Source organism: Fimicolochytrium jonesii (genome assembly GCF_025526975.1).
Source record: "Fimicolochytrium jonesii strain JEL569 chromosome Unknown EV422scaffold_1, whole genome shotgun sequence".
NCBI classification, from domain to species: domain Eukaryota; kingdom Fungi; phylum Chytridiomycota; class Chytridiomycetes; order Spizellomycetales; family Powellomycetaceae; genus Fimicolochytrium; species Fimicolochytrium jonesii.
The window spans coordinates 833,031-853,538 of NW_026515668.1; the positions used below are offsets into that span (position 1 = coordinate 833,031).

General features: G+C 54.3%; 8 protein-coding genes across 8 annotated transcripts; 4 read left to right on the forward strand and 4 right to left on the reverse strand.

The window, feature by feature from the left end:
- Nucleotides 1–911: 911 nt before the first annotated feature.
- EV422DRAFT_12169 (uncharacterized protein) lies at nucleotides 912–2,945 on the reverse strand. The gene is made up of 2 exons (XM_053064677.1): nucleotides 2,464–2,945; nucleotides 912–2,406 (listed from the first exon to the last, which is right to left on the reverse strand). The coding sequence occupies exons 1-2, from the start codon at nucleotides 2,653–2,655 to the stop codon at nucleotides 1,132–1,134; spliced, it is 1,467 nt and encodes a 488-aa protein (XP_052930065.1). The 5' UTR covers nucleotides 2,656–2,945; the 3' UTR covers nucleotides 912–1,131.
- Nucleotides 2,946–4,013: 1,068 nt separating this feature from the next.
- Nucleotides 4,014–5,620, reverse strand: EV422DRAFT_562875 (uncharacterized protein; the record flags this gene model as incomplete). The annotated part of the gene is made up of 4 exons (XM_053072002.1): nucleotides 4,014–4,279; nucleotides 4,354–4,570; nucleotides 4,643–4,789; nucleotides 5,003–5,620. 4 exons carry the CDS (start codon nucleotides 5,618–5,620, stop codon nucleotides 4,014–4,016), a joined length of 1,248 nt encoding a protein of 415 aa, XP_052930066.1.
- A 276-nt stretch (nucleotides 5,621–5,896) lies between these two features.
- Nucleotides 5,897–8,188, forward strand: EV422DRAFT_511535 (IMP-specific 5-nucleotidase). The gene is made up of 7 exons (XM_053069017.1): nucleotides 5,897–6,043; nucleotides 6,124–6,175; nucleotides 6,270–6,535; nucleotides 6,808–7,018; nucleotides 7,096–7,585; nucleotides 7,691–7,924; nucleotides 8,024–8,188. Exons 2-7 carry the CDS (start codon nucleotides 6,141–6,143, stop codon nucleotides 8,153–8,155), a joined length of 1,368 nt encoding a protein of 455 aa, XP_052930067.1. The 5' UTR covers nucleotides 5,897–6,043; nucleotides 6,124–6,140; the 3' UTR covers nucleotides 8,156–8,188.
- On the reverse strand, nucleotides 8,189–9,494 carry EV422DRAFT_511544 (uncharacterized protein). The gene is made up of 6 exons (XM_053069018.1): nucleotides 9,402–9,494; nucleotides 9,295–9,305; nucleotides 9,171–9,215; nucleotides 8,791–8,996; nucleotides 8,672–8,708; nucleotides 8,189–8,604 (listed from the first exon to the last, which is right to left on the reverse strand). Exons 1-6 carry the CDS (start codon nucleotides 9,464–9,466, stop codon nucleotides 8,273–8,275), a joined length of 696 nt encoding a protein of 231 aa, XP_052930068.1. The 5' UTR covers nucleotides 9,467–9,494; the 3' UTR covers nucleotides 8,189–8,272.
- Nucleotides 9,495–11,023: 1,529 nt separating this feature from the next.
- EV422DRAFT_12373 (acyl-coenzyme A thioesterase 8-like protein) lies at nucleotides 11,024–13,388 on the forward strand. The gene is made up of 12 exons (XM_053064690.1): nucleotides 11,024–11,257; nucleotides 11,330–11,395; nucleotides 11,467–11,534; nucleotides 11,601–11,783; nucleotides 11,851–11,891; nucleotides 11,964–11,983; nucleotides 12,055–12,125; nucleotides 12,193–12,330; nucleotides 12,397–12,420; nucleotides 12,511–12,603; nucleotides 12,673–12,723; nucleotides 12,796–13,388. The coding sequence occupies exons 1-12, from the start codon at nucleotides 11,185–11,187 to the stop codon at nucleotides 12,982–12,984; spliced, it is 1,017 nt and encodes a 338-aa protein (XP_052930069.1). The 5' UTR covers nucleotides 11,024–11,184; the 3' UTR covers nucleotides 12,985–13,388.
- On the reverse strand, nucleotides 13,275–15,214 carry EV422DRAFT_511554 (uncharacterized protein). Its single transcript, XM_053069019.1, has 5 exons — nucleotides 14,780–15,214; nucleotides 14,392–14,665; nucleotides 13,734–13,947; nucleotides 13,531–13,647; nucleotides 13,275–13,459 (listed from the first exon to the last, which is right to left on the reverse strand). The coding sequence occupies exons 1-4, from the start codon at nucleotides 14,948–14,950 to the stop codon at nucleotides 13,617–13,619; spliced, it is 690 nt and encodes a 229-aa protein (XP_052930070.1). The 5' UTR covers nucleotides 14,951–15,214; the 3' UTR covers nucleotides 13,275–13,459; nucleotides 13,531–13,616.
- A 547-nt stretch (nucleotides 15,215–15,761) lies between these two features.
- Nucleotides 15,762–17,407, forward strand: EV422DRAFT_562881 (phosphatidylinositol N-acetylglucosaminyltransferase subunit C; the record flags this gene model as incomplete). The annotated part of the gene is made up of 6 exons (XM_053072003.1): nucleotides 15,762–15,870; nucleotides 16,298–16,513; nucleotides 16,579–16,756; nucleotides 16,843–16,990; nucleotides 17,068–17,234; nucleotides 17,320–17,407. The coding sequence occupies 6 exons, from the start codon at nucleotides 15,762–15,764 to the stop codon at nucleotides 17,405–17,407; spliced, it is 906 nt and encodes a 301-aa protein (XP_052930071.1).
- A 582-nt stretch (nucleotides 17,408–17,989) lies between these two features.
- On the forward strand, nucleotides 17,990–19,386 carry EV422DRAFT_12553 (uncharacterized protein). Its single transcript, XM_053064708.1, has one exon. The coding sequence runs from the start codon at nucleotides 18,305–18,307 to the stop codon at nucleotides 19,232–19,234; it is 930 nt and encodes a 309-aa protein (XP_052930072.1). The 5' UTR covers nucleotides 17,990–18,304; the 3' UTR covers nucleotides 19,235–19,386.
- Nucleotides 19,387–20,508: the final 1,122 nt, after the last annotated feature.

The following is a 20,508-nucleotide window of genomic DNA, read 5'->3' on the forward strand; positions in this document are numbered from 1 at the left end:
TGCGGGTTAGCCCGGGAGGTTTCTGTGGTTATGTGCTAATGCTCGGCCTAGCCGGCTAAATATCCGTATACTGTGTTTTAATCGAGGCGACAAAGCCTCCAAGGAACTCTATTGAGACGGTGTAAAGAACTCGTTGTACTGTACGATGAAGAATGATATTTTGACTAGAGAGCAGGAATAGGATCCAAGGAACTGTATTGAGACGGTGTAAAGAACTCGTTGTACTGTACGATGAAGAATGATATTTTGACTAGAGAACAAAAACGTACGTACAATCGACGAGCAGATGCTCAAATATGGGAAGAAAAGAGATAAACTGTCTAGGATCCCAGACAGACGGGACAAGGCTACGTAGAGTCCCCGCCCTCTCCACCGTCGCGCTTGCGCGCTCCGGCTGCACGTTCAAACACATCGTGGAGCTTCTCCTCCAAACAGCCCCCGCGCGTGATGCTCGCTGCAAGGCTGCAAGGACTCCGCGGGCTTCCTCCTGGTCTCAACAGCCACGGACACAGGGCTGCATATACTGTATAGCCGAACTCTTGCATAGCCGAACCGCCCATTGCCGAAGAGACTGGCCTGTTCACCTTGTCGTCACTCTCACCGAACGTGTGACAAAGGCGGACCGCCTTGTGGGAATTGCGGTGACTCTCCTGATGCTTGTGTGTACCGACAGACGAGGAGGAGAAACGTGACGAACAAGAACATGAATCTTTGTAACGGCTGTTCCAAGCGCCGACGGAAGTTCCCTGGAGGCCAACCGTGTCCAGCTTGTGTGGAGGAGGCTCTGGATTGTGTTTACGATCGCTGTAGGAATTGTCGTGAGATGCAGGTGGCTTGCGATGGAGGTCATCCGTGCGGGGTTTGTGTAGAGTTTGGGGTGGATTGTGTGCGGGCGAAGCGACGACGCCGCAGGAAGTAGTTTGTTGTAGATGGTGAAATTTTTCTTAGGGTAGGGTCGCATCAAAAGCAGCGGGGAAGTGGCCCAGTGCACCCAAATAAGCTTATTGACTAGTACCAATTGTGTGATTACAAGAATGAAGGAGCTGATACAATTGTTGAGGCCGTTGGGAGTCCGCCCGGGCCAAGGGCTCCTCTTGCCGTGGCACTGATGATCAACGTAACCGACCGCTCTTATAAGACATCGCCCGTAGCCATCGGAGCTTGTTGCACTCGCAACGGAGGTTCAAGAGGAATCTGCAGAAGGGTCTCATTTTCACCGGCAATGTAAACACGTCGCAGGTCAAACGCAATCGTCGATGGCCACACGACGCAGCTAAGAGCCAAGGCAGCGATTGCAAGCATGAAAACATCAGCGTTCGGCCACATTTCGCTACATCCGACAATGTCCCGGAACGCTACCGAATGCGCGCCAAGAACCAGAGTTAGGTTTGTTGAGTTTGCCACAACCTCGAATAGGGTTCCATGACCTTGCGACCAGCCGACCAGCTCGTTCCAACCTCCACGGCGGTTAGGGCAACAGAGAAGTCTTTTAACGGTGACTTGGTTCTCTGGTCCGTTCACATTAAAGGAGATTTCCTGTTGCTCAACCGAATGCGGCCAATTTTCCTCTGAAGCTATCTTGTCGCAGGTGAAAGATGTGAAAACGATGTTGCTTTTGATCCAGTCCATCACAAAGCCTTCTGGGTTGATACCGTCCGGTAGGTTTGTGTCGTGAAATAGGCGCCAATTGTCGTGAAGAGCCTGGAAGACTCCTGGAAAGAAGAAAAGGTTGGATCGAGCTCTCTTCAGATCAATTTTCTGACGGATCCATTGACACAAGCTACGATCACTGTCACGCGCCCGTGGATTCCAATGCGGACGCACTAGGGCTAAGGCTTGTCGTAAACAAGGTGTTAGCCTCTTTTGTTGCAAGTCATATTCGATAGCAACATCCTCAGGCTTGTTCGGGAGGTCTGGCTGTAGCTGAGTCCAATTTATGCTCTGCGTACCGTCGGTATAGATGTCGTTCTCGAAAGAAAAAGCTGATGTGAGAAGCGCTGCTAGTTCCTCATGTGTTGTATGCAGGAGACTTGCGATTGCAGGCAAAGCGGAGTGAACTTCGTCGTAGTCGCCATGTTCTCCTCGGTAAACTTGTACGTAGCGTCCATCAGCAGTATGCATGTAGATGGCATAATCAAAGAATGACATCCCATCTAGAAACTGCCTCCAAGACGATAGTCGAATTGTACCAGTCAAGTATATGGACTTTGACGAGTCGGCGAAGTCCATAACCTTAATGGTGCATTGCCCGCTTTTCTCCGAAAACGTTTCGTCGCTCTCGTCAATGAAAATGTCGTTATCGACTTCGAAAAGTATTTCGCAGCCGGGTCCGCATCGGCTCGGTGAAATAAAAAGGAACCCTGGCAACGCGTCATACGTTCCTTCTAGCTCCTCATATTTTTGTAACTGGGAGGAGAAAATGAATTCTCAGTCTAAGGCACGTACAGGAAAAGAAAGACTTACCGTGGACGGCAATGTGAAGATACGTTGCAACTCCGCGCATATCAAACTCAACCCGCCCAGCCGTGAATCAGCGGCGAGGAGTCGGTGACGTAGATTCCTGGCACAGGAGCGCAAGCGAATAAAATCCCCGAGAGACAGGTGCTGCGCGATCCCCGCAAGGACAATCAGAGGAAGCTCGTCCACGAGAGGCATTTTCGTGTCCAGCTTCAAGTACGTCTTCTACCGGTACCAGATGAGCGATGATCAGTTCCGCTGCAAACACCTTCAATGGAGCTCTCAGCGCGCTCAAAAGTGTGCATGTGCGCCGCTCCTGTGACCTGGACACTTTTGCACCAAAGATGTCTGAGATAGCATTACCTTACGTGGTGGTGGAGGCCTACTGCAAGAACGGGAAGAGCAATATGTATTTACGCCATCCAACCAGACAGACAGCGCCACAATAGGTTTTCATTCCTGAAACGCGAAAGAGGCGTCACTGTCCGAGGCGTTAGCACGTCCTGCACGTCCACCACAATTCTGGAAAAAACGGAAATAAAACGAGGACCTTCGTAGCTTCCGTAACGGATAGGACTCGTTGCCGGAACCGAGGAGGATGTCTGAGCTACGGCGCAAGCTCGCCTCACCCTACGCACGTCCAGTCTCCACACGCTCAGCAGCACCAAAACCTATCTACCTACACTCGCCCCCTCTTACCATCACCGCTGCAGACATCTTTTTCAAGAGCGGCAGTGGCAAGGGCGGGTATGCATTCCTTGCCCACAAAAGGAGGACAAGCCGGTCAAGTAATTCAGTTGTGACGCGTCGGAGTCATTGACGGAACTCTGTGGAACTGAGATCAATAGACCCGCACATCCTTTTGAATCCATATGCCCGGCGGTGCCCCGCGCGATGACAGCTAGCGGAGCTTAGGGCGGAGCGGGGTGTATTTTTTCAAAAGTTAAAAACAGAACGAAGCAACGGAATTCGCAAGGGAAGAAGAACACGGAGCGACACATGGAACGCTTTGCGCTGACGCTGTTAACGATATTTTGAGTCCATCCCTTAAGCGCCCCTGCCCCGTGTCCCCCGGGAGCGCGAATGTACAAGTTCGCTCTTTTCATACTTTGAGACCCTCTGAGTAGGATGTGCAGGTGTACGTGGGGCATCTACGAGTGTACGCGGCGCATCTTACGATGCATCTGACATTGAACCTGGCGCAGCTACGAGTGTACCTGGCGCATCCTGCGAGGTACCTGCCGCATCTGAGAGTGCATAACCTCAGCGCGGCGCTTAAGGATGAGTCGCAGCGCTCGGATAAAAAGCGGGTGGGGCCCAATTGAGACCCGAGTATGGCGAGGGCGGAAAGCGATACGTGATACTTGATCCAAGAATGGCGGTCATCTTCGTGAACGGTATGTGGGACAAGCGCAAGGGGGCACAGTCCAAGGTTCGGACAGCATCTGTGGAGGAATTCGTGAAGATCCTGCAACAGCCCGGCCTCAAGACGCACTGCGAGGTCTTCCAAGGAGATACGTGGAAGCGAAACAAAGTGATAGCCTTCAGCCCTCTCTTTAAATACGGCTTGTAGCCCGCCAGGTCGGGTGGAAAGTCGTCCTCAACCGCTTTTGAGCGGTCTCCAAGTCCAGTTCCCCACTGTGAAACGACTGCGCAGCCTCCTTCTTGAACTTCATCACCGTATCGAAGTCCTTTCTCTCCAACCCACGTGCTCCCAGTACCCGCTCGAACGTCTCCGCAAATAGCCCCCGAAATCCGGCTTCCAACTTCTGACGCCGCGCCTCCACCTCCAGCTTATCCTTGACACGGTTCCACGTCACACCTTCCCAACCAAGTGTTTTGAGCCCATCGGATCCCAATTCAAGATATACTGTATGTCGTCACAAAGGCGATCACGTAGCTGTCCCACAAAGTCCCGGTAGGTTGCCCTGATGCGTACCCGATCTTCTTGTAATTTAAGCTCGTCCAGAATTTGAGCAGCGAGGCTCTCAAGTCTCTCGGTGAGGTCGACATGCGATTGAAGGAGGCCGAGGATTTGCTCGCTTACTGACTCGAGTTCGGCAATGGCATCCATGATCGCGTCCAGCGTCGCCATGTGATCCGGGTCCGTTTTCTGCTTGTCCGGCAGGTTCTCTGTCAGTTCCCGGTTCAGTATCTGAAAAGCTTTCTAATGTGTTTCCGTAACCGTGGCGGTGGTCTGCCGGAGGCCTGAGCTTCGATTCTTTAAAAGGTCAAGCTTGGTGCGCAGCATGGCCGACCTTTGGTCGTTGGATCGCTTGTAAAGGGTGTACATAGAATGAACGACCAGCCCCTTAAGCCGTATCAAAATGGTCTAAGTGCGGCAGGGAAATTTTTCAGAAAGTGCCGCAAAAACTACTGGGGGCAAACTAATCTTATTGCGCCGCAGCGAACGAACACAGATCCAATCTGATTGTAGCAACCGTTCGAAGGGCGCCCATTGTCTTTCCTCAGCGGTCCGCTGTAAGGTTACAGGCCAATGGTCTTGTTCTCCTACATAATTGCAGTGGGGGCAGCCCGAGCGCACGGTGTCATCCTCCTCCTTGTAATGCTCCGGGTAATGCTCCTCCTGGTACTGAATAATGAAATGCAGGAGGGCGACGTTACCGGTCACACAAGCATGGCGAAGAGGCGAGTCAAGGAGTTCGTCCCCATAAGAGTAATGATATTGGTGAGGATCAGCGTCTTTGGTACCGGCCTCGACCAGTAATCGAAGTAAATTGACGGGCCGACCAAGGTGTACGCCTGCCACATAGGCATCTTCCATGTCTTGCGCCTTGTCCGCGGGTGTCCTGGAGATGAGCACACGAAGGAGCGCCAGAAGGAACGATTCTTCCCACGGGCCATTAATTGCAATGAGGAGAGGGGTGGGATCGCGTCTGTAGACGCCGACCTTGAAGTCGTAGCGCGCCCGTAACGTTTCCGAGTCAGAACTGCGCCGCGCCAGGTCCTCACAACGAGTGGCGGTGGCAAGCACAAAAACTTGGTCCAATTGGGGTGGTTGGTGATAAAGCCAGCTACAGCAATAGCGGAGGGAAAGCGCGGTCACCTCATCGCAGTGTGTGGCGACTTGGAGGAGGAGCTTGGGGGGCAGACGAGGTCCGTCAGCTGCAGAACAGGTCCGCCGGACGTTATCGCCGTCCATGGATAGAAGGATAACTGAGGATCGAACTCCTGCGAAGTAAGCAACGGGAGAGGTGTCTTCACCTTTGTATCGCTACGCTGTTTGAAGAGGAACGTAAGCGCTGCGCCCTCTTCATATATGCAGCCGTCCCTGTGGGTGCGTTGTCAAACTTTTCCGTGAGGAGAAGAGGAAAGGCAAACCGTCCACGCGCCGTGACGCGTCCGAGTCATCCTGTATGTAACCCTAAGCCTTGGAGTCATCGCAAAAAGAAGGCAAGAGGAAGAAAGGGTTAGGGTTAGGGCTAGGGCTAGGGCTAGGGCTAGGGCACCGAACTGAAGGCGAAACAAGGTGCCCCGCAGAGTGGAATATCTCCGTCTCTCTCTCTGTCGGTTCGCTGCCGGACCCTCCTTCGTTACTGTACCTCCCTCGACAGAAACCCCCAAGGTAAGTTGCGGGCTCGCGGTCTTGTTCGGAAAAGAGGTGTGACATGGAGGTGTGAATTTGACACTCCCACACCCTTGCAGTAGACCCAAAAGCAACGATGACTTCCCTGTACAGCATCAACTACCACACTCGGTCAGTACGTTCCTCTCAATGAGCCACGTCTCCCTTTGGCCGCATAAACATGCCCACAATGGGTGATCTCATCCGCACCCAATCCCCCCCGCAGCGCCCACAAACGCGACGCCTTCATCGAATTCATCAAATCCCTCCTCCTCAACCCTTTCGTCCTGCACACCCGTCCCAGTTTCCTCGCCGCTGATTCCGAAGAGACGCCCGAATGGGAAAAGAAGTTTGCTCCTGCGACTCGCACGCAGAAGAATAGTCATTGTGGAGAAGGGGAGGAAACGCAGGATGAGAATGTGAAGCGGTATTGCGAGGTGCTGCAGTGTGTCGAGGAGCTGATTTATGATCATATTTTGCATCAGAGGCAGAGTAAGTGACCTGCGGTGTTGGAAACGAGCGGAGTGGGAAACGAGCGGAGCGAGTGCGATGATGTGTGATGGGTGGCCGAGCGTTAGCAGAGAGTGAATGCTTGAGGGGACCGACCGACAGCAAGGAGAATGCTTGAGGATGGTGCGGGAGCTAGCACCGGCGAGCGTCAGATCTTTTAGCGAGCGAAGCGAGCCAGGGATGATCGTTCATCCAGCGCCCATCAACCAACCGACCACAATCACTCACGCTAAATCATTCCTCGATAATTCCAGATCTCATCGAACTATCCCGCCTATCAGCCCTGGTCCCCAGCATCGGGCGTTTCTTCACTCCCCTCCCGCTCCGCAACAGTTTCATACGTCAGGACGCAAAACGCGCGATCGCCGCTCGACGGTCCGTCCCGCCCAGTTTCAACGACATCCGGGCCGTGTTGAATGATGCGCAGGTTACCGCCATCAGCTCCACCGTGAAACTCATGACTTTGTAAGTCCCCCCCCCCCCCCCCCCCCAATCCGTCCCTCACAACTATACCATCACCCCGTTTCTAACATCCCCAACAGCGACGGCGACATGACCCTCTACGCCGACGGCGCCAACTTCCCGCCCACCTCCTCCCTCGTCCGCCTCCTGATCACCCTTCTCCACCACGGCCTCCACATCGCCGTCGTCACCGCCGCCGGGTACCCGAACTCCCCAGCAAAGTACGAAACCCGCCTCGCCGGCCTCCTCACCGGCTTCCGCTCCTCCTCGCTCCCCGCCGCCGCCCTCGAGCGGTTCTACGTCATGGGCGGCGAATGCAACTACCTCTTCCGCTACGACGCCGCCCGCGGCCACCTTGTCGGCGTGGCCCCCGAGGTGTATGAACCGGAGGCGGTGCGACGGTGGAGTACGGACGAGGGGCTGATTGCAGGCGTGTTGGATGTGGCCGAGGGCGCGTTGAGGGCGGGCGCAAGCGAGATGAAGTTGGAGGGCAAGGTCGATGTGCTCAGGAAGGGGAGGGCCGTAGGCGTTGTGCCCAAGGACGGGGTGCGGTTGACCAGGGAGACGTTGGTAGGTTTATCCATATCCCTGCTTGACCCTTTCCCATTATCAACTGTAATTCTACTAACCCCACCCGCCCACTCCCCGTATGAATGATTTTTTTTCTTTCAACAGGATGAATTCGCGCTAACGGCCCAACGCGCCCTCACATCCCACTCCCTCGCCCAATCCCGCTCCCCTCCCGCCACCACGACCACGACATCCACCCCGCCACCGACGGTCCCGTTCTGCGCGTTCAACGGCGGCAGCGACGTGTGGGTCGACATTGGGAACAAGCTGATCGGCGTGCAGATGCTGCAGGCGTTCCTCGGAACCAAGGGGTGGGAGACGCTGCATGTCGGTGACCAGGTTCGTGGTTGTCTGTCAAAGCTCTGTAAAATCATCCGTGGGAGGGGGTTAGTGGGGGTGGTTAACGCCATTCTTTTTTTTTTTTTTGGGCTTTTGCAGTTTTTGTCAACGGGAAATGATATATCGACGCGAACGGCGTGTTGTACGGCATGGGTGACGAATCCGGAGGAGACGGCGGAGATCCTGACCGAGCTTTGTTCGTTGCTGGGTGCGGGAGAGGGGGGCAAGTGAGGACACATATATATGTGTGGATGAGGCGCGGCACCCCGGTTTCCGTTGTTCATATGTACAAGACTTCCCGAATGATATTTATGACATGTGCAAGAAGAAGTTGGAGGGCGTCGGGATTCACAGAGACTCCACCCCGCGCCTCAACTCCGCCTGCCGTCGCTGCAGTAGATCCCGTTCGGCCCTCAACCGCCCCACCAAGTCCTCCAACATCCGCGTCTCGTGCGCGGTCCCTGTCCCTGTCCCTGTCCCGCCACCCGCGGCTACCTCCCGCCTCTTGTACTCCACCAACGCCTCCCCCTCCTCCTTCGCAAGCACTGTTTCGGCCAAATGGTCGCGCGCGAGCTCCTCCTCGCGTTTGGAGCGGGCGAGGTCGGATGTGAGCTGTGCGAGTTCCGAGGTGAGGGTGGAGAGCGGGAGGGAGGAGTGGGAGCCGATGTCGCGGGTTGAGACTGTATGCCGGGGGAGGGAAGGGGGTTGAGAATGAGGTCTGAGAGGGCATGCGCTTTGTGACCGTACCTGAGGGCCGGATGGAGGCTGCTGGTACTGCGACGGGCTAACGATTCATAAATCACATGGGGAATAAAATGTCAGTACTCACACCAAGAATGGAAATCTACGATTCCCCCCACACACACCTCCTTCAAAAACGCCCCCTTGACATCCAAGGGTATCCCATGGGGCAGCGGCTTGCCTTTCCGTCTCGTGTTCAGGATATGCGAAAAGTAGACAAACTGCTCGAGGTTGATGCGTTGGGCCATGCGGATGTCGACGAGCTGCCAGATCTGTGAGAACTCGTGCTCCGAGAGACGCGAGAGCTGGAAGAGGGGGCCGAGCTGGGATACTGCGGTGGGTGCCAGTGGAGAGGTAGGCGGTCAAGCTTTGATATGGTTTTCGACTATGTGTTTGTCCCGCACTTTTACGATGCCGCAGCTCTTTTTGAATTCGCTGAAGTCCCACAGTCTGCCCAGCGCAAGCCCTCCCTTCAAACAGCCCCTAATCCCCCGCGGATACGTACAAGCAACCTCATCCTCATCCTGACTATATTTCGCAAACTGCGTCTCTATTTTCCCAATTCAGACGGTCAGCCATTCTCCATCCCAGGGCTCCGAACCCAGACTTCCGCCCTCCTAAATTCGCACCTGCAGAGAAGCTGCAAGGACATCAGACAAAGAAGGAGTGGATGAGTATGTCGACGTTGCGGTTGCTCTTTTGAAGAGTTCAGGGGAGGGAGGGAGTGTGTACATACCGTTCTGCTGGACTGATGTACCAGTCAAAGTCCTGGGAAGGGGAGGAGTGTGAGCGAGGTGTCATAGAATATACGAAAGGAAGGCATAGAAGCTCCCAGTACGTACGGCCATGTTGGGGTTGTTGCTTGTGTGCTTGTGTGGATGGGAGGGAGGGAGGGAGGGTTGAGTCGCTTGAGTTGCGGTCGCGAGTCCAAGGCCCAAGGGGCACCTGGAAGGACCGCTTCTAAGTACCGACGGGTTCGCCAAGCCTCCGTGTGCAACCCAGAAGTCAACGACCAGGTGCCGCGTACAGTACTAAGTACTACGTACAGTACTAGTAATTTAGTAAATACTAAACCCCCAAACCCCCCCTGTGCGTCCGCTGATTGACAACTCGGGGTACGCCCTATTACAGTATATACATACATGCAAGGGTGGGTGGGTGGGTGAGGGTTCTCGAATCGCTAAAGAGTATGGCTGAGCGCACGAATAAAGGTCGAAATATGATTTCCATAAAATACAGCTAGTTAACGGGATCCCCAACGTCAGGAGTCCGCTGCACCCCTGGCTGCCCCCGTCTTTCAAACGCCAGCATAGATTGTGTGTGGAAGAGCTTCATCTGGAGTTCAAGCTTTTCCACCATGCGCTGATCTCTCTCGTCAAGGTCTTTGGCCAACTTGTTATAAATCTCTTCCGATAGTTTCGGCCCATTCCACCACCGCTGCGCACATACAGTAGGCTGCCAGATATCAGGTTACGACGCCCCAAGGACACATCATTCCGAGCATAGCCACCGGCTCAAGTTGCCGACCCCCATGCAAATCCTTTCAGCACGACCGCTAGCCCAGGGCAGGACTGACAGCTGGTCGGTGACTTCTGGGGTTGCACAGGGAGGCTCAACAACCCGTCGTAACCTGATATCTGGCAGCCTACTGTATATCCACAGCGACCAACCCGGACCCGAAGCCGAAAGCAAATCGCCAATCGAGCTTTTGGCCTAGTTTTTCGTGGACGTTCGACAACTGTTGGAGCATGTGCTTGGCGAGGTCTGGGAACAGAAAGCCTTCGCCCTTGGCGGCCGCATCCAAGGGGGAGGGTGGAGTGGTCGAATACCGACGCAGAATTCGGGCGATGGTGAGGCGTAGTGGGCTCATAGTGCTCGGTCTAGATGTCAAAAGGATATGAGATACGGACTCTGATTCCCCACCGTGACTTTTGTGAGTAAAGACAGAGAAATCACTTTCCTCGCACCGTGGGCAGGCCCGAGGGGGCGGGAAAAATGGCGTGTATGTTACTTGACGGTAAAAGAGTTTGGGCAGACTATTTGGCGGTAGTTCCCGCGATATTCTGATAGAGCCCCCGTCGTGTAGTTTCTGCGAGCGGTCGGGCGGGTGGGCAGCGGCCGGCGGCCAACCGCGAGCAAGGGATCGTAAGGCAACTGCGTGCGATGCCGGCTGTGTTCTGGGGGCCTTGCTGCCCGCAGTACTGTAGGGCGTCAAATGGTGGGAAAGTGCGAAACCCTTCTCGAATCGCTAAGCGTATGGCTGAGCGCACGAATAAAGGTAAGGAAAGGGAAAAGGAGAAGGAAGAGGAAAGGGAGGACTATAAATCCGAGAACGAGTCACGTGCACGCTCAGCCTGGGTTTTATCCACACATGCACCCGAGGGCTCGGGATGCATCCATCAAGCCTCGCTCCCACAACACAGCTCAACCAAGTCTTCCAAGTCCCCAGCAGCTACACTGTACACACATATATGTATGCCTCTCTGCCCGAATAAATAGGTCTCGCACACGGTATCACAATGTCTCCTCCGAGTAGTGCAGAAAGCGAAGCTAGGATAGGCACGCTAATCGAGCAGGGCTTGGAGCTAGAAGGTCAGCTTTACAACCCATGGCATGGGGAGCGGAGTCTAGTCCAGGAATACAATCGCTTACTTGATTCAATAGAGATTGACCTGAACCTCTTCCGAAGCAAGCGGCTCTGGTTGCCAACAGGAGCTAGGGGAGTCTTTGGTATGCTTTCCGGCGCTCCCGTTGATGGCCATCCAGTTCTGTCATTAACGCATAGAAACATCCTATCCTAGGCGGACAGGTTGTCGGTCTGGCATTGGCTGCTGCTAGTCGGACGGTGGATAAGCGTTTCCGGGTGCATGTGGGTGTTGTCTTTGCCTTCTCTTCATAGGCCTCCCGTATCGACCTCCGTCGTCGTTGATCTTAGTCGCTACACTGCTACTTCATACTGCCCGGAGACAACACCGTCCCGATCATATATCGCGTGGATCGAACTCGGGATGGCAAAACCTATGCCACGCGTAGCATCAAGGCGGAGCAGCGCGGCAAGAGTATCTTTGTGTTGACCTGCTCGTTCCAGGCTGGAGAGAGCTCACCGCTGGAACATCAAGTATGGAGGATGGAAAGGATGATAGGGCGGAATGGGCAGGTTTTTGACCTCCGCTTACATCATGCAGTATCCGATGCCCGACGTGAGGCCACCAGAAGAGCTGCCGAGGTGAGCTTCTTTTGATTTGTGGTTGTCGGGACGCCAACTCACCCACTTGGTGATGTCGCGTCTATCGAGTAGTAATGAAGAGAAATTACAACGTAAGGAGTACCCTGCCCAGCAGCGTCATTTGGTGAGACGTCTTCAACTCTCCTACTGTCACGCGATACAGATTGGCTGCACCACCCACGCATCGGCTCCATCCCAAAGTACAAGGAGAATCTTGAGATGCGATTGCAGGAGGTGCGTGCATCTTTCAACATGGTCTCGGTGTACCAGGCCCGCCTTTTCTGACTGGTCCCTTCTGCAGCCTATTCCAATAGATATTCGGGATTGTCACGGTCTCCCAAGGGCTCGAGAACTATTGCATCCGCGCAAACAGGAGCCAAAGCAATACATATGGATGCGGGCGAAGGGGACGTTGCCGGACGATCCAGCGATACACAACGTAAGTGCCGAATCCTTGGAAACTGACTTTTGTGGGAAAGACGCTCACCGGTTCGGGACGTTATAGTGTGTTGCGGCATACTGCTCTGATGTGAGTGATGTAACAAACATGCTACGGATCTTGAGGATGTGAATGACCTCGATTCTGAAGGGTTGCTGACACGCGTTCTTGACGGCATAGCATTATCTCTTGACGACAAGTCTTTTGACTCACGGCATTAGCAACCTTTCGAACCCTAGATTAACGATGTTGGCCTCGTTGGACCATGCGGTGGTAGGTCACTAGATCTAGCAGGAATATCACGTCAATGACCTCACTTTGCATATTCGCGACGGACGACAGTGGTTCCACGCGCCATTTAGGGCCGACGAGTGGCTGCTGTACGAGATGGAGGTAGGTCCGCGATTAGCTGAATAGGGTCGGTGCCATATCCGCAAGACCCCTAACGGCGGTCTTGTTGCGCAGAGTTCCAGAACCGTTGCCAACCGAGGACTATGCTTCGGTCGTATTTACACCCGTGATGGTCGTTTGGTGGTCTCTACTGCTCAGGAAGGCGTCATTAGGACCGAGTTTCGCCCCAACGTTCCACGTAATCCGGAGTGCAAGGACGGGAAGGACCAGCCTGCGGGCAAGGAGGAGAAAGCGAAACTTTAGGGAAATGGAGACATTTCTCTGTGATCAGGGCGTCTTCCGGACATAATTTAGCACGTAGCCATGTACTTTTAGGGTAGCATGTGAAATAAATCTCGCATGAATGAATGGAGTTGACATATCATTGCAGGCCTGATGAGTATCGTTACTACTGTATTTATCAAAAGGATAGAGGGATCATCGCCTCGTATACACAAAAAGTGGAAGAAAAAGAATGCCAAAAACTAAGAGCGTTCCCGCAAAGCTACTCGTACTAAGCAATTGTTGATGCTTTGCGGGTCACTACCCGACTGAATGACGACGAGCATGAATTTACGGGTCGACGTGGGGTAATGACGGTCCAAGCCCCTGTTCTCCGTCCGTTTTCTCGGTCGGAGGGGCGACGGTGTCGCTCCTGGAGGCGCCCTCAAGGAGACGAACGGAGGTGCCTGGATCTCCATCGTGTGGCTCCACGACCTGTATTTTTTTTTCTATAGAGCTGGGGATTTATGATTTAGCGTGTTGCTACTTTCCCCGGCAAGACCCCGGCAAGGACCAAGAACCACTCACCTCATGTCTTAGGATATACACTGCAGGCCCCACCTAATATAACTTGTGCTTCCGGTTCTACCCTGGTCGCCCCAAATCGGAGTCGACTAAATGCCTGTCTGTTCCGGGTGTTTCATGCTATACGCGGCGGCAGATCGACCATCAGATCTACAATTCCCAAACCACCCTACAAAAACCCCATCGCCCATCGCCCACAAACCCACCTCCTCAGCGCAACAGCAACCAACTTCATAAACTCCCTGTAATCGCTCTCCGCCAGCTCATGCGGCCCGAACCGCAGCTGCTCATACCGGTCGATGTAATAGCGGCCCAGGTCGGGGCCAAGGACGCCTTCGGAGATCAGGTACTCGATGTAGCGCCGCGCGGTGAGGGTGGAAGGTCGCCGGAGGTAGGGGGAGATGTCGATTGCCGCTCGTTCTTTTGGAGGTGGAGGTGAAAGTCGATCGACGTTAGTGAACAAACGGAAAATCAAAAATGGTCAGCACCAGCGACTGAGATGGGATGAGCAGAGCGCCAGCAACAGCAAACCGACGAGATGAGCGGAGCGTTGGATGATGTTGGATGAATGAAACGACATTCTGGTTGAAGATGTTGGGCTGTGGTGCGCTAAGCTAACTTCGCTCGCAAAGGATCTGACGCTCACCGGCGTCGCTAAAAACCGCAGTGAAGAGAGTTCTGCGCCTTTGGCGCAATGGGACTCGCTCACGCTCGCGCTAGCTATTGCTCGGGCTCCCAGGAGCGAACCAACCTCGCGCTCCCCGGGCGATCCTCAAACAGCAAGATTGCTTACGGCCCAGTCCTCAAGTAGCCCTGCAAATCGCTCCGCTTGCCGCAGACAACTGCATTCGCATGCACACCCACCTAACAGCTCAAAAGTCTGCACCGCTGCCGTTTTGAAATGCACCTTCTCCAGCGCTGTCCCCTGTTTACCCCACCCGAGCTCGAACGCGTCCTGTGGCCTCGGTTTCGCTTCCAAAGCGATATTGGCGACGTTGGAAAGGTCGGCTTGGATGAGTTTGTGGACCCGTTTTGGGAGGTCGGATGGGTTGATTGGGACGTAGACTTTGGGGATGCTTTGCAGTGCTGAGCGGATGGAGAGCGTGCGGGCGGAGGAGATTAGGACGGCACCTAGGACCTGATGTGTGACGGAGATGAAATGGAAATTAGGGTAACCTGAAGGCTGGCTCGCCCACGCCACCACCACCTCAGAAAGGAAGCCCTCGTCTAATCGAAATGACACCGTACATACCAGTAAACCCACGCTCGACCCGGCGCTGATGAGAAGGACCCGATCCTGGAACAACCTCATGAAGATATCCAGACCGCAGAACCCCATGATAGCGGTCACCAGGAGAAGGAGAACGAGCAGCCAGGAGATATTCAGCACCGAGGGGCATTTCGGCTTCCATGACCACGCCATCGTGAGATTTTTTGCGCGTACGGAGGCGGAGAACGGAGCGCAGGCAAGCCAGTGTTGCGAGTAGTGCCAGCAGAGGAGGAGAATAAGTCACTCGACTGAGAAAGGAGAGAGGATGGGGTGAAGCTCAACCAATGCAGCTCTCGTGAATATGAAAGTTTCTAGACATTACAACGCTGTCCTACGCGTTTGGGCTACAACTTATGCTTCGCCCATGGCCCATGCCCACTGGGGCACTCCGTGGGGCTAAATAATACGGGGGAGTTCGCAAAGGGACTAACTAAACTATCTTTGAAACACGATCTACTGCCGTCTCAAAAGGCACCTTGACACTAGTGCTTGGTGGACTTGTGCGGGCGACTTGAGTCTGGCAGTTATGGCGTTAGACTTGGGGGAGACGACATGCCGCGCCTTCGGTCATCATTCTTGACGGTTGACTGCTTTCACAGGAAGAGAGTTTATTGTAAGCGCCGGGGTCCAAGAGCAAACACATCTTTGACAGCAGACAAACAAACTTACATGCGGCTAGGGACGGTTACCCAGCCCATCCCGGACTGCGGAGGTGCAGCGAGCGTTCCATCACGTGAGCGGTGCGCAGGCTTAAATAAGTCAGATACGGTCCTACTGCGGTGAATTAGAGCTCCTTCCCACGCGATAGCTGCTCAGGACCTGACAGACTTCTTGGCCGTCCCCATTCCGCTCTGACAAGCGCCCTCACTATCACCGTCGAGGCGGCGGGGTGACTCGGTCGAGCCCGGTGTGTTGGGGCAGAGCCGCGTTCCGCGAAAAACACAGGCGGCAGGGTTCTACGCAGATGTCCTCCTTTGAACTGGCGCAACCATGGCGCAAGCTCCTGTACGTCAAGCAGGGGTTTCCTGATAACTATGTCGACGAGACGTTCTTGGATGCTTTGCAGAAGAATGGTAGGCGGGGCGGATTACTTGGACTCATAAAATTACGTTCGCCCACGCATGCAGCATTACGAGGAGTGAACGCTGGACTCGGCTTGCGCAGCGTATTGCACGGAAGAAATGCCTGAACGGTAGCGAGGGCGAGTAGGAGCGGCGAGTGAATCGAGTCCGTTTGCGCTAGAGGCACCTATCGCAAAAGTCAACAACAGCGAGCACTCGTGGTTTGGTGCGAGCGAAGCGAGCCGCAGCCGTTGTGTAATATCTCGCCCAAGTTGAGGCCGGAGTTTGTGGATAGCGAGAAAGTGGCGGTTTATTGGACGAATATGGGGGAGGTGGCAATGTTGTTTCTATCCTGTTCATCCCTCCCAACCATCCCATCAATCACCCTTCCGCGCCTATGCATCGCTCACCCGACTCACGTCCTTCATTCCCCATCCAGTGAACGTGCGCGCCCACAAATACTGGCCCACCGTCCTCCGCACCTGCGCTGTCTCGCAGCACATCAGCGGGATAACAGCTTTCATCGCCGTCTTTGTGCATCTCTACTCCGGTGTCCTCGCGCCGGACCGGCTAATGATGTGGGATGCAGTCACGTTTGCGGTGGGATATGTCGCGTGGGATGTTATGGCGATTGGGGCCGGTGGTGGGAGGCGACGTGAGTTGGGAATATCGACAATTGGGAGTCATGAGTCACCCGTCTCACGCACATGGATATTGTAGGATTTTCCATCGCACGAAGAGTCCTCCTCATCGCCCTCACCCTCCTCCTCCTCACCCCGACCCTGAAAACTCTCACGCTCGCCATAAGCAGTGACACCATCTGGGCGCTGTCCGCCATCATGTTCCTCTTCAGCCTCGTGTTCCACGATTACGGGTCTACAAACAGCTTGAAAGTTCGGTAACGTCACACCCATATATCACCCACAATGCTCCTGCAAAACACCCACATCTCTAAATTTGGGGAATTTTTGAACAACCGGATAGGTTTCCAGACTCCCTAAGCATAAACGCCGGCATCTTCGCCTCCATCCTCCTCGCCTCCCGCCTTCCCTCCAACACCCACGTCCTCGGCCTCATGCTCTTTGCAGTCCTCGTCTTTGCCCTACTTCCCGTCTTTCGTCGGACTTGCCGGGTAAGCAAACAGAACAAATCCACACCACTGAACTTCCCTCTCACTATATTCACTAAACTGATCATTTTCTTGATTAGGCGAAATCAACAACAAGCGACATCATCATGTCCACATCCCTCATCACCCTCACAACCCTCCTCTTCGCCCCCATCTCCCACTCCCTGATGGTCTGGTACCTCGCCGGGATGGTATGTGTGAATTTCGGGTGTCCGTGGTGGTTGATTCGGACGCAGAAGTACAAAAGGTAGGCGTGGATGACGTCTGAGTGATTTCTGGTGTGCGGGGGGGAAGGCGCTGATGGGTGTTTGGGTCGTTTTTTTTTTGTATAGTGAGATTAGAGGACCGTGGGATGAAGCGCGGATTATCAAGCGGTTGAGTAGTTTGGATGAGGGCCTTTTGGAGGGGTTTGTGGGGTGATGGGGATGTTCACACGGTACGGCGTTTGGGAACGGCCCCCGACCCCCGTTGAGCGCTGCATGGTATTGCCAAAGCCGGCCGGATGAGAACCGGTGCGTGCCCCGAGCTGGAAGGGCATCAGCAGCAGCGACCCCAGCTCATGGCGCGCAGCGGAGCGGGGTTGGTCTAAGGGCGCGGGTTGCGGCGGATGGAGGATGCGGAGCAGAAGTCCGAATCGCATTCCGCGCATCCTGTCGATCTCAAACACCAACAACCCCTCGAACGCCATTGCCGCCTCGGACAGGTGGCGAGGCGAATCGGTTCAGCGCGGTGATGGGCCGCACCCCGGAACCTTTCGGGTCCTGGTCATGCAGGCGGTGTCATTCTCGTTTGGTATCAGCGGCGAGTGCACTCTGGAACGGATGTTGTGGATGGCGGGCAGGGGCCGGTCATCGACCCTGCTGCACACGAAGGGGTGGGAACAGGGTGTGGCTGCATCAACGTTTTGGGTAGAAACGTATCGGGACCAGTGAAGGAATTGGGGAAACTATGACTCTCTTAAGCGAAACCACAGCCAAGGGAACGGGCTTGGCATAATCAGCGGGGAAAGAAGACCCTGTTGACATGTTTGGGAACCCACCGCTATTCACGAACGTAACCAACCATTACAGCTCATGGCAGCCTTTCAAACACAGGACGTCGACGGCCCCCTTCCTCGTTCTCCCCTTTTGTTTACGTATGTAGGAGCGTGACCCTGTACAGGGAGGGCAACTGTCTTGGGCTTCCAGAACAAGGTTAAGGTTGACTGCCGAAGGGAAAGACATGCCGGAGATAAGACCTGCCCTTGCCCGCGCCCGCCCTTTTGGGAACTGCATATGCATGTGCAGTCGACTTCACACCACGGGCGAGTACTGAGTTATGAGGGATTTACCATTCCTCTCGACTATCATCCGAAAAACACACGATGTGTTCGATAGACATCACAAGACGGGAGTTGTTCCGTCAAAAGCCAGCGCAACAGCGAGTTCTACGAACACCGCAGCCAAATCGAACGGAAACGTCCTGACGAGTGCGCCGCTGGTCGACGATGACGATTCACTGCTGCTATCGAGATACAACCTAAGGCCGCCGGTCACACTTGCGCGTCAAGTTCGGCCAGATGTTACCGCTCACGAGCTGACGCCAGACCGTATACCCTCGGTCATGAAGATGCTGTACGACTCCCGTCAATATTCCACGACATACCGCGATATCGACTTTGACAAAGAGGAGTTCTTCGAAATCTTTGGTCGAAAGTTACTAGGAGCGAAAGGACATCTTTCCGTGGTGCTATGCACAAAAGACCCAGCGACTGGGCAAGAAACTCCCGCCTTCGTGACGACAGTAAGCGATATGCGAGAAGCATTAGATGGGTGGAAAGCAAACCGGGACGCCATCGAATCCAACTCATCACCATTATCGCCAAGCGCGCAATGCGTGGCCGTGCAAACATTTTTGGAGATTGGCAGCCGTGTGATGGAGCAGCTATACGCGAAGTTCCACGACGTGCCCATAGGGAAAATGATGCTTGTTGGGGGAACCGCCGCAAGCCCTGCCGTGAAGGGAACAAACATATCTGCATACGGGATGCAGATAATATTGGAGAAAGCGCGGCGGGCGGGCTATGTGATAACTGCTGGATGGTCGTCTCATCCAGCGATGATCAAATTAGCGACTGCTTTCGGAGGGGTGGTCATGGCCACAATTGATGCGAGGGAGGTGCAAGTGCGCGACCGGAAGATTTATGCAGAAAGGGGACACGAGGAAATAGGGCAGGTGTTCGCCGGAGGTATACCGCACTTCGAGTAGAACAGACATTAGTTTCTAGTACGGAAAATCGGTGATAGAACCACAATGGACTGGAAGTATCGCTGGTCAGGTCTTCAGTCTCAAACATATGTACAATACCTACGTAATAGTCATCATGAAGTGGGCAAGAGTAGAAGGATCGGAACGTGTTCGCAACGCGTGGGGGACAGGGAGTCGAGATATGGCGAGACACAAACTCCGAAGCCGGCATCTGGAGCCTTCCTGCAGCCCAAGAACTCAGGCAGCTCACGTTTGATGACGAACAGTATATAGCTGATTTGGCTAAGCAATGAGTTTGGGGTGCTCGAGCAATATCCGCGCCAAGAAGTCTAGGGAGTCGCCCTGCTGCCCTGTTCTATGATTTTGCTAAGGAGCATTATTCTATGTCTTCTCTATTGCGCGCGAGTTCACCAGAAATCGTTTTAGAGATGCTACGGAATCGCACATGAAATAACCTCGGTATGACTCGATTTGCACATCTCGTTCCAACAGCTACCTTGTGCTGGCACATGGAAGCTTTCCGAAACAACGCTACCCTGCGGGACTTTCTGCCTAGAAACAATGGCGCCGGTACGACAGCGCTTCGCTTTTATGCTTTTATGGTATGCTCCTGATGCAAAAGACCCTCCGGTGTCACGAACGGTGGCGATATGAGGGGACCAATGTTCGACTCCATCATAGATCGTCCAGATCCACGCATCCCACCATTCTCGTTAGCGTTATCGAAGCCGACTGCATGTGGAGACTTTCCGCGATACCCTTGGGAGTGTTTCCCATTGTGCTTTTTGTGTTCTGGTTAATGGAACAGGAAAGGTCAGAAACCGTTGTCCTACGAGACCTGCTCCCGCCAGTTTACGACAAGTGGTAGGGCATTCTTACCGTCACTCCAGAAAACCGGCCCGGCGAGGTTGCAGATGCTGAGAATTGAAACCTCCTCTTGCCAGCTGATTTCCCATCTGCGGTTCTGTTTAGTGGCACACTATTCCCTGCTGACCTCGTTTGGCCGTTGCCTTTTGCGGCATTCGTTGAAGCTGAGCGGGTGGCGTGGCTAGTTACGTTGGGACCCTTGCCAGGAGAGCGACGGGATGAGCGTCCCGCAGAGGCTGTTGAGACTGCTCGTGGACAGCGGGCGAACATGGTGAGAAGCGCCCTGAGTCGTGGCTTGCGCTTGATTTGTCGGAGAACAAGAAAGCAAGTCGGACTGTCCGCCTAGTCTCCAGGAATATAGATTCTCAGGCTAGTGCCACTGTTCGAAGTGTATAATAAGTCGGCAG

Bases quoted from the DNA above. Each gene is read 5' to 3' on its own strand.
- EV422DRAFT_12169 (XM_053064677.1), bottom strand. From the start codon at position 2,655: ATGCCTCTCGTGGACGAGCTTCCTCTGATTGTCCTTGCGGGGATCGCG. The intron at 2,407-2,463 runs GTAAGTCTTTCT...TTCTCCTCCCAG, and splicing joins TCTTCACATTGCCGTCCACG to TTACAAAAATATGAGGAGCT.
- EV422DRAFT_511535 (XM_053069017.1), top strand. From the start codon at position 6,141: ATGACTTCCCTGTACAGCATCAACTACCACACTCG. The intron at 7,586-7,690 runs GTAGGTTTATCC...TTCTTTCAACAG, and splicing joins GGTTGACCAGGGAGACGTTG to GATGAATTCGCGCTAACGGC. The intron at 7,925-8,023 runs GTTCGTGGTTGT...GGGCTTTTGCAG, and splicing joins CGCTGCATGTCGGTGACCAG to TTTTTGTCAACGGGAAATGA.
- EV422DRAFT_511544 (XM_053069018.1), bottom strand. From the start codon at position 9,466: ATGACACCTCGCTCACACTCCTCCCCTTCCCAGGACTTTGACTGGTAC. The intron at 8,997-9,170 runs GTACGTATCCGC...CACCCACCGCAG, and splicing joins GGATGAGGATGAGGTTGCTT to TATCCCAGCTCGGCCCCCTC. The intron at 8,605-8,671 runs GTACGGTCACAA...CCCGGCATACAG, and splicing joins AGCCTCCATCCGGCCCTCAG to TCTCAACCCGCGACATCGGC.
- EV422DRAFT_12373 (XM_053064690.1), top strand. From the start codon at position 11,185: ATGTCTCCTCCGAGTAGTGCAGAAAGCGAAGCTAGGATAGGCACGCTA. The intron at 11,984-12,054 runs GTAAGGAGTACC...CACGCGATACAG, and splicing joins TAATGAAGAGAAATTACAAC to ATTGGCTGCACCACCCACGC. The intron at 12,724-12,795 runs GTAGGTCCGCGA...CTTGTTGCGCAG, and splicing joins GGCTGCTGTACGAGATGGAG to AGTTCCAGAACCGTTGCCAA.
- EV422DRAFT_511554 (XM_053069019.1), bottom strand. From the start codon at position 14,950: ATGGCGTGGTCATGGAAGCCGAAATGCCCCTCGGTGCTGAATATCTCC. The intron at 14,666-14,779 runs GTATGTACGGTG...GTCACACATCAG, and splicing joins GGTCGAGCGTGGGTTTACTG to GTCCTAGGTGCCGTCCTAAT. The intron at 13,948-14,391 runs GTGGGTGTGCAT...CACCTCCAAAAG, and splicing joins GCAGACTTTTGAGCTGTTAG to AACGAGCGGCAATCGACATC.
- EV422DRAFT_12553 (XM_053064708.1), top strand. From the start codon at position 18,305: ATGAGGGATTTACCATTCCTCTCGACTATCATCCGAAAAACACACGAT.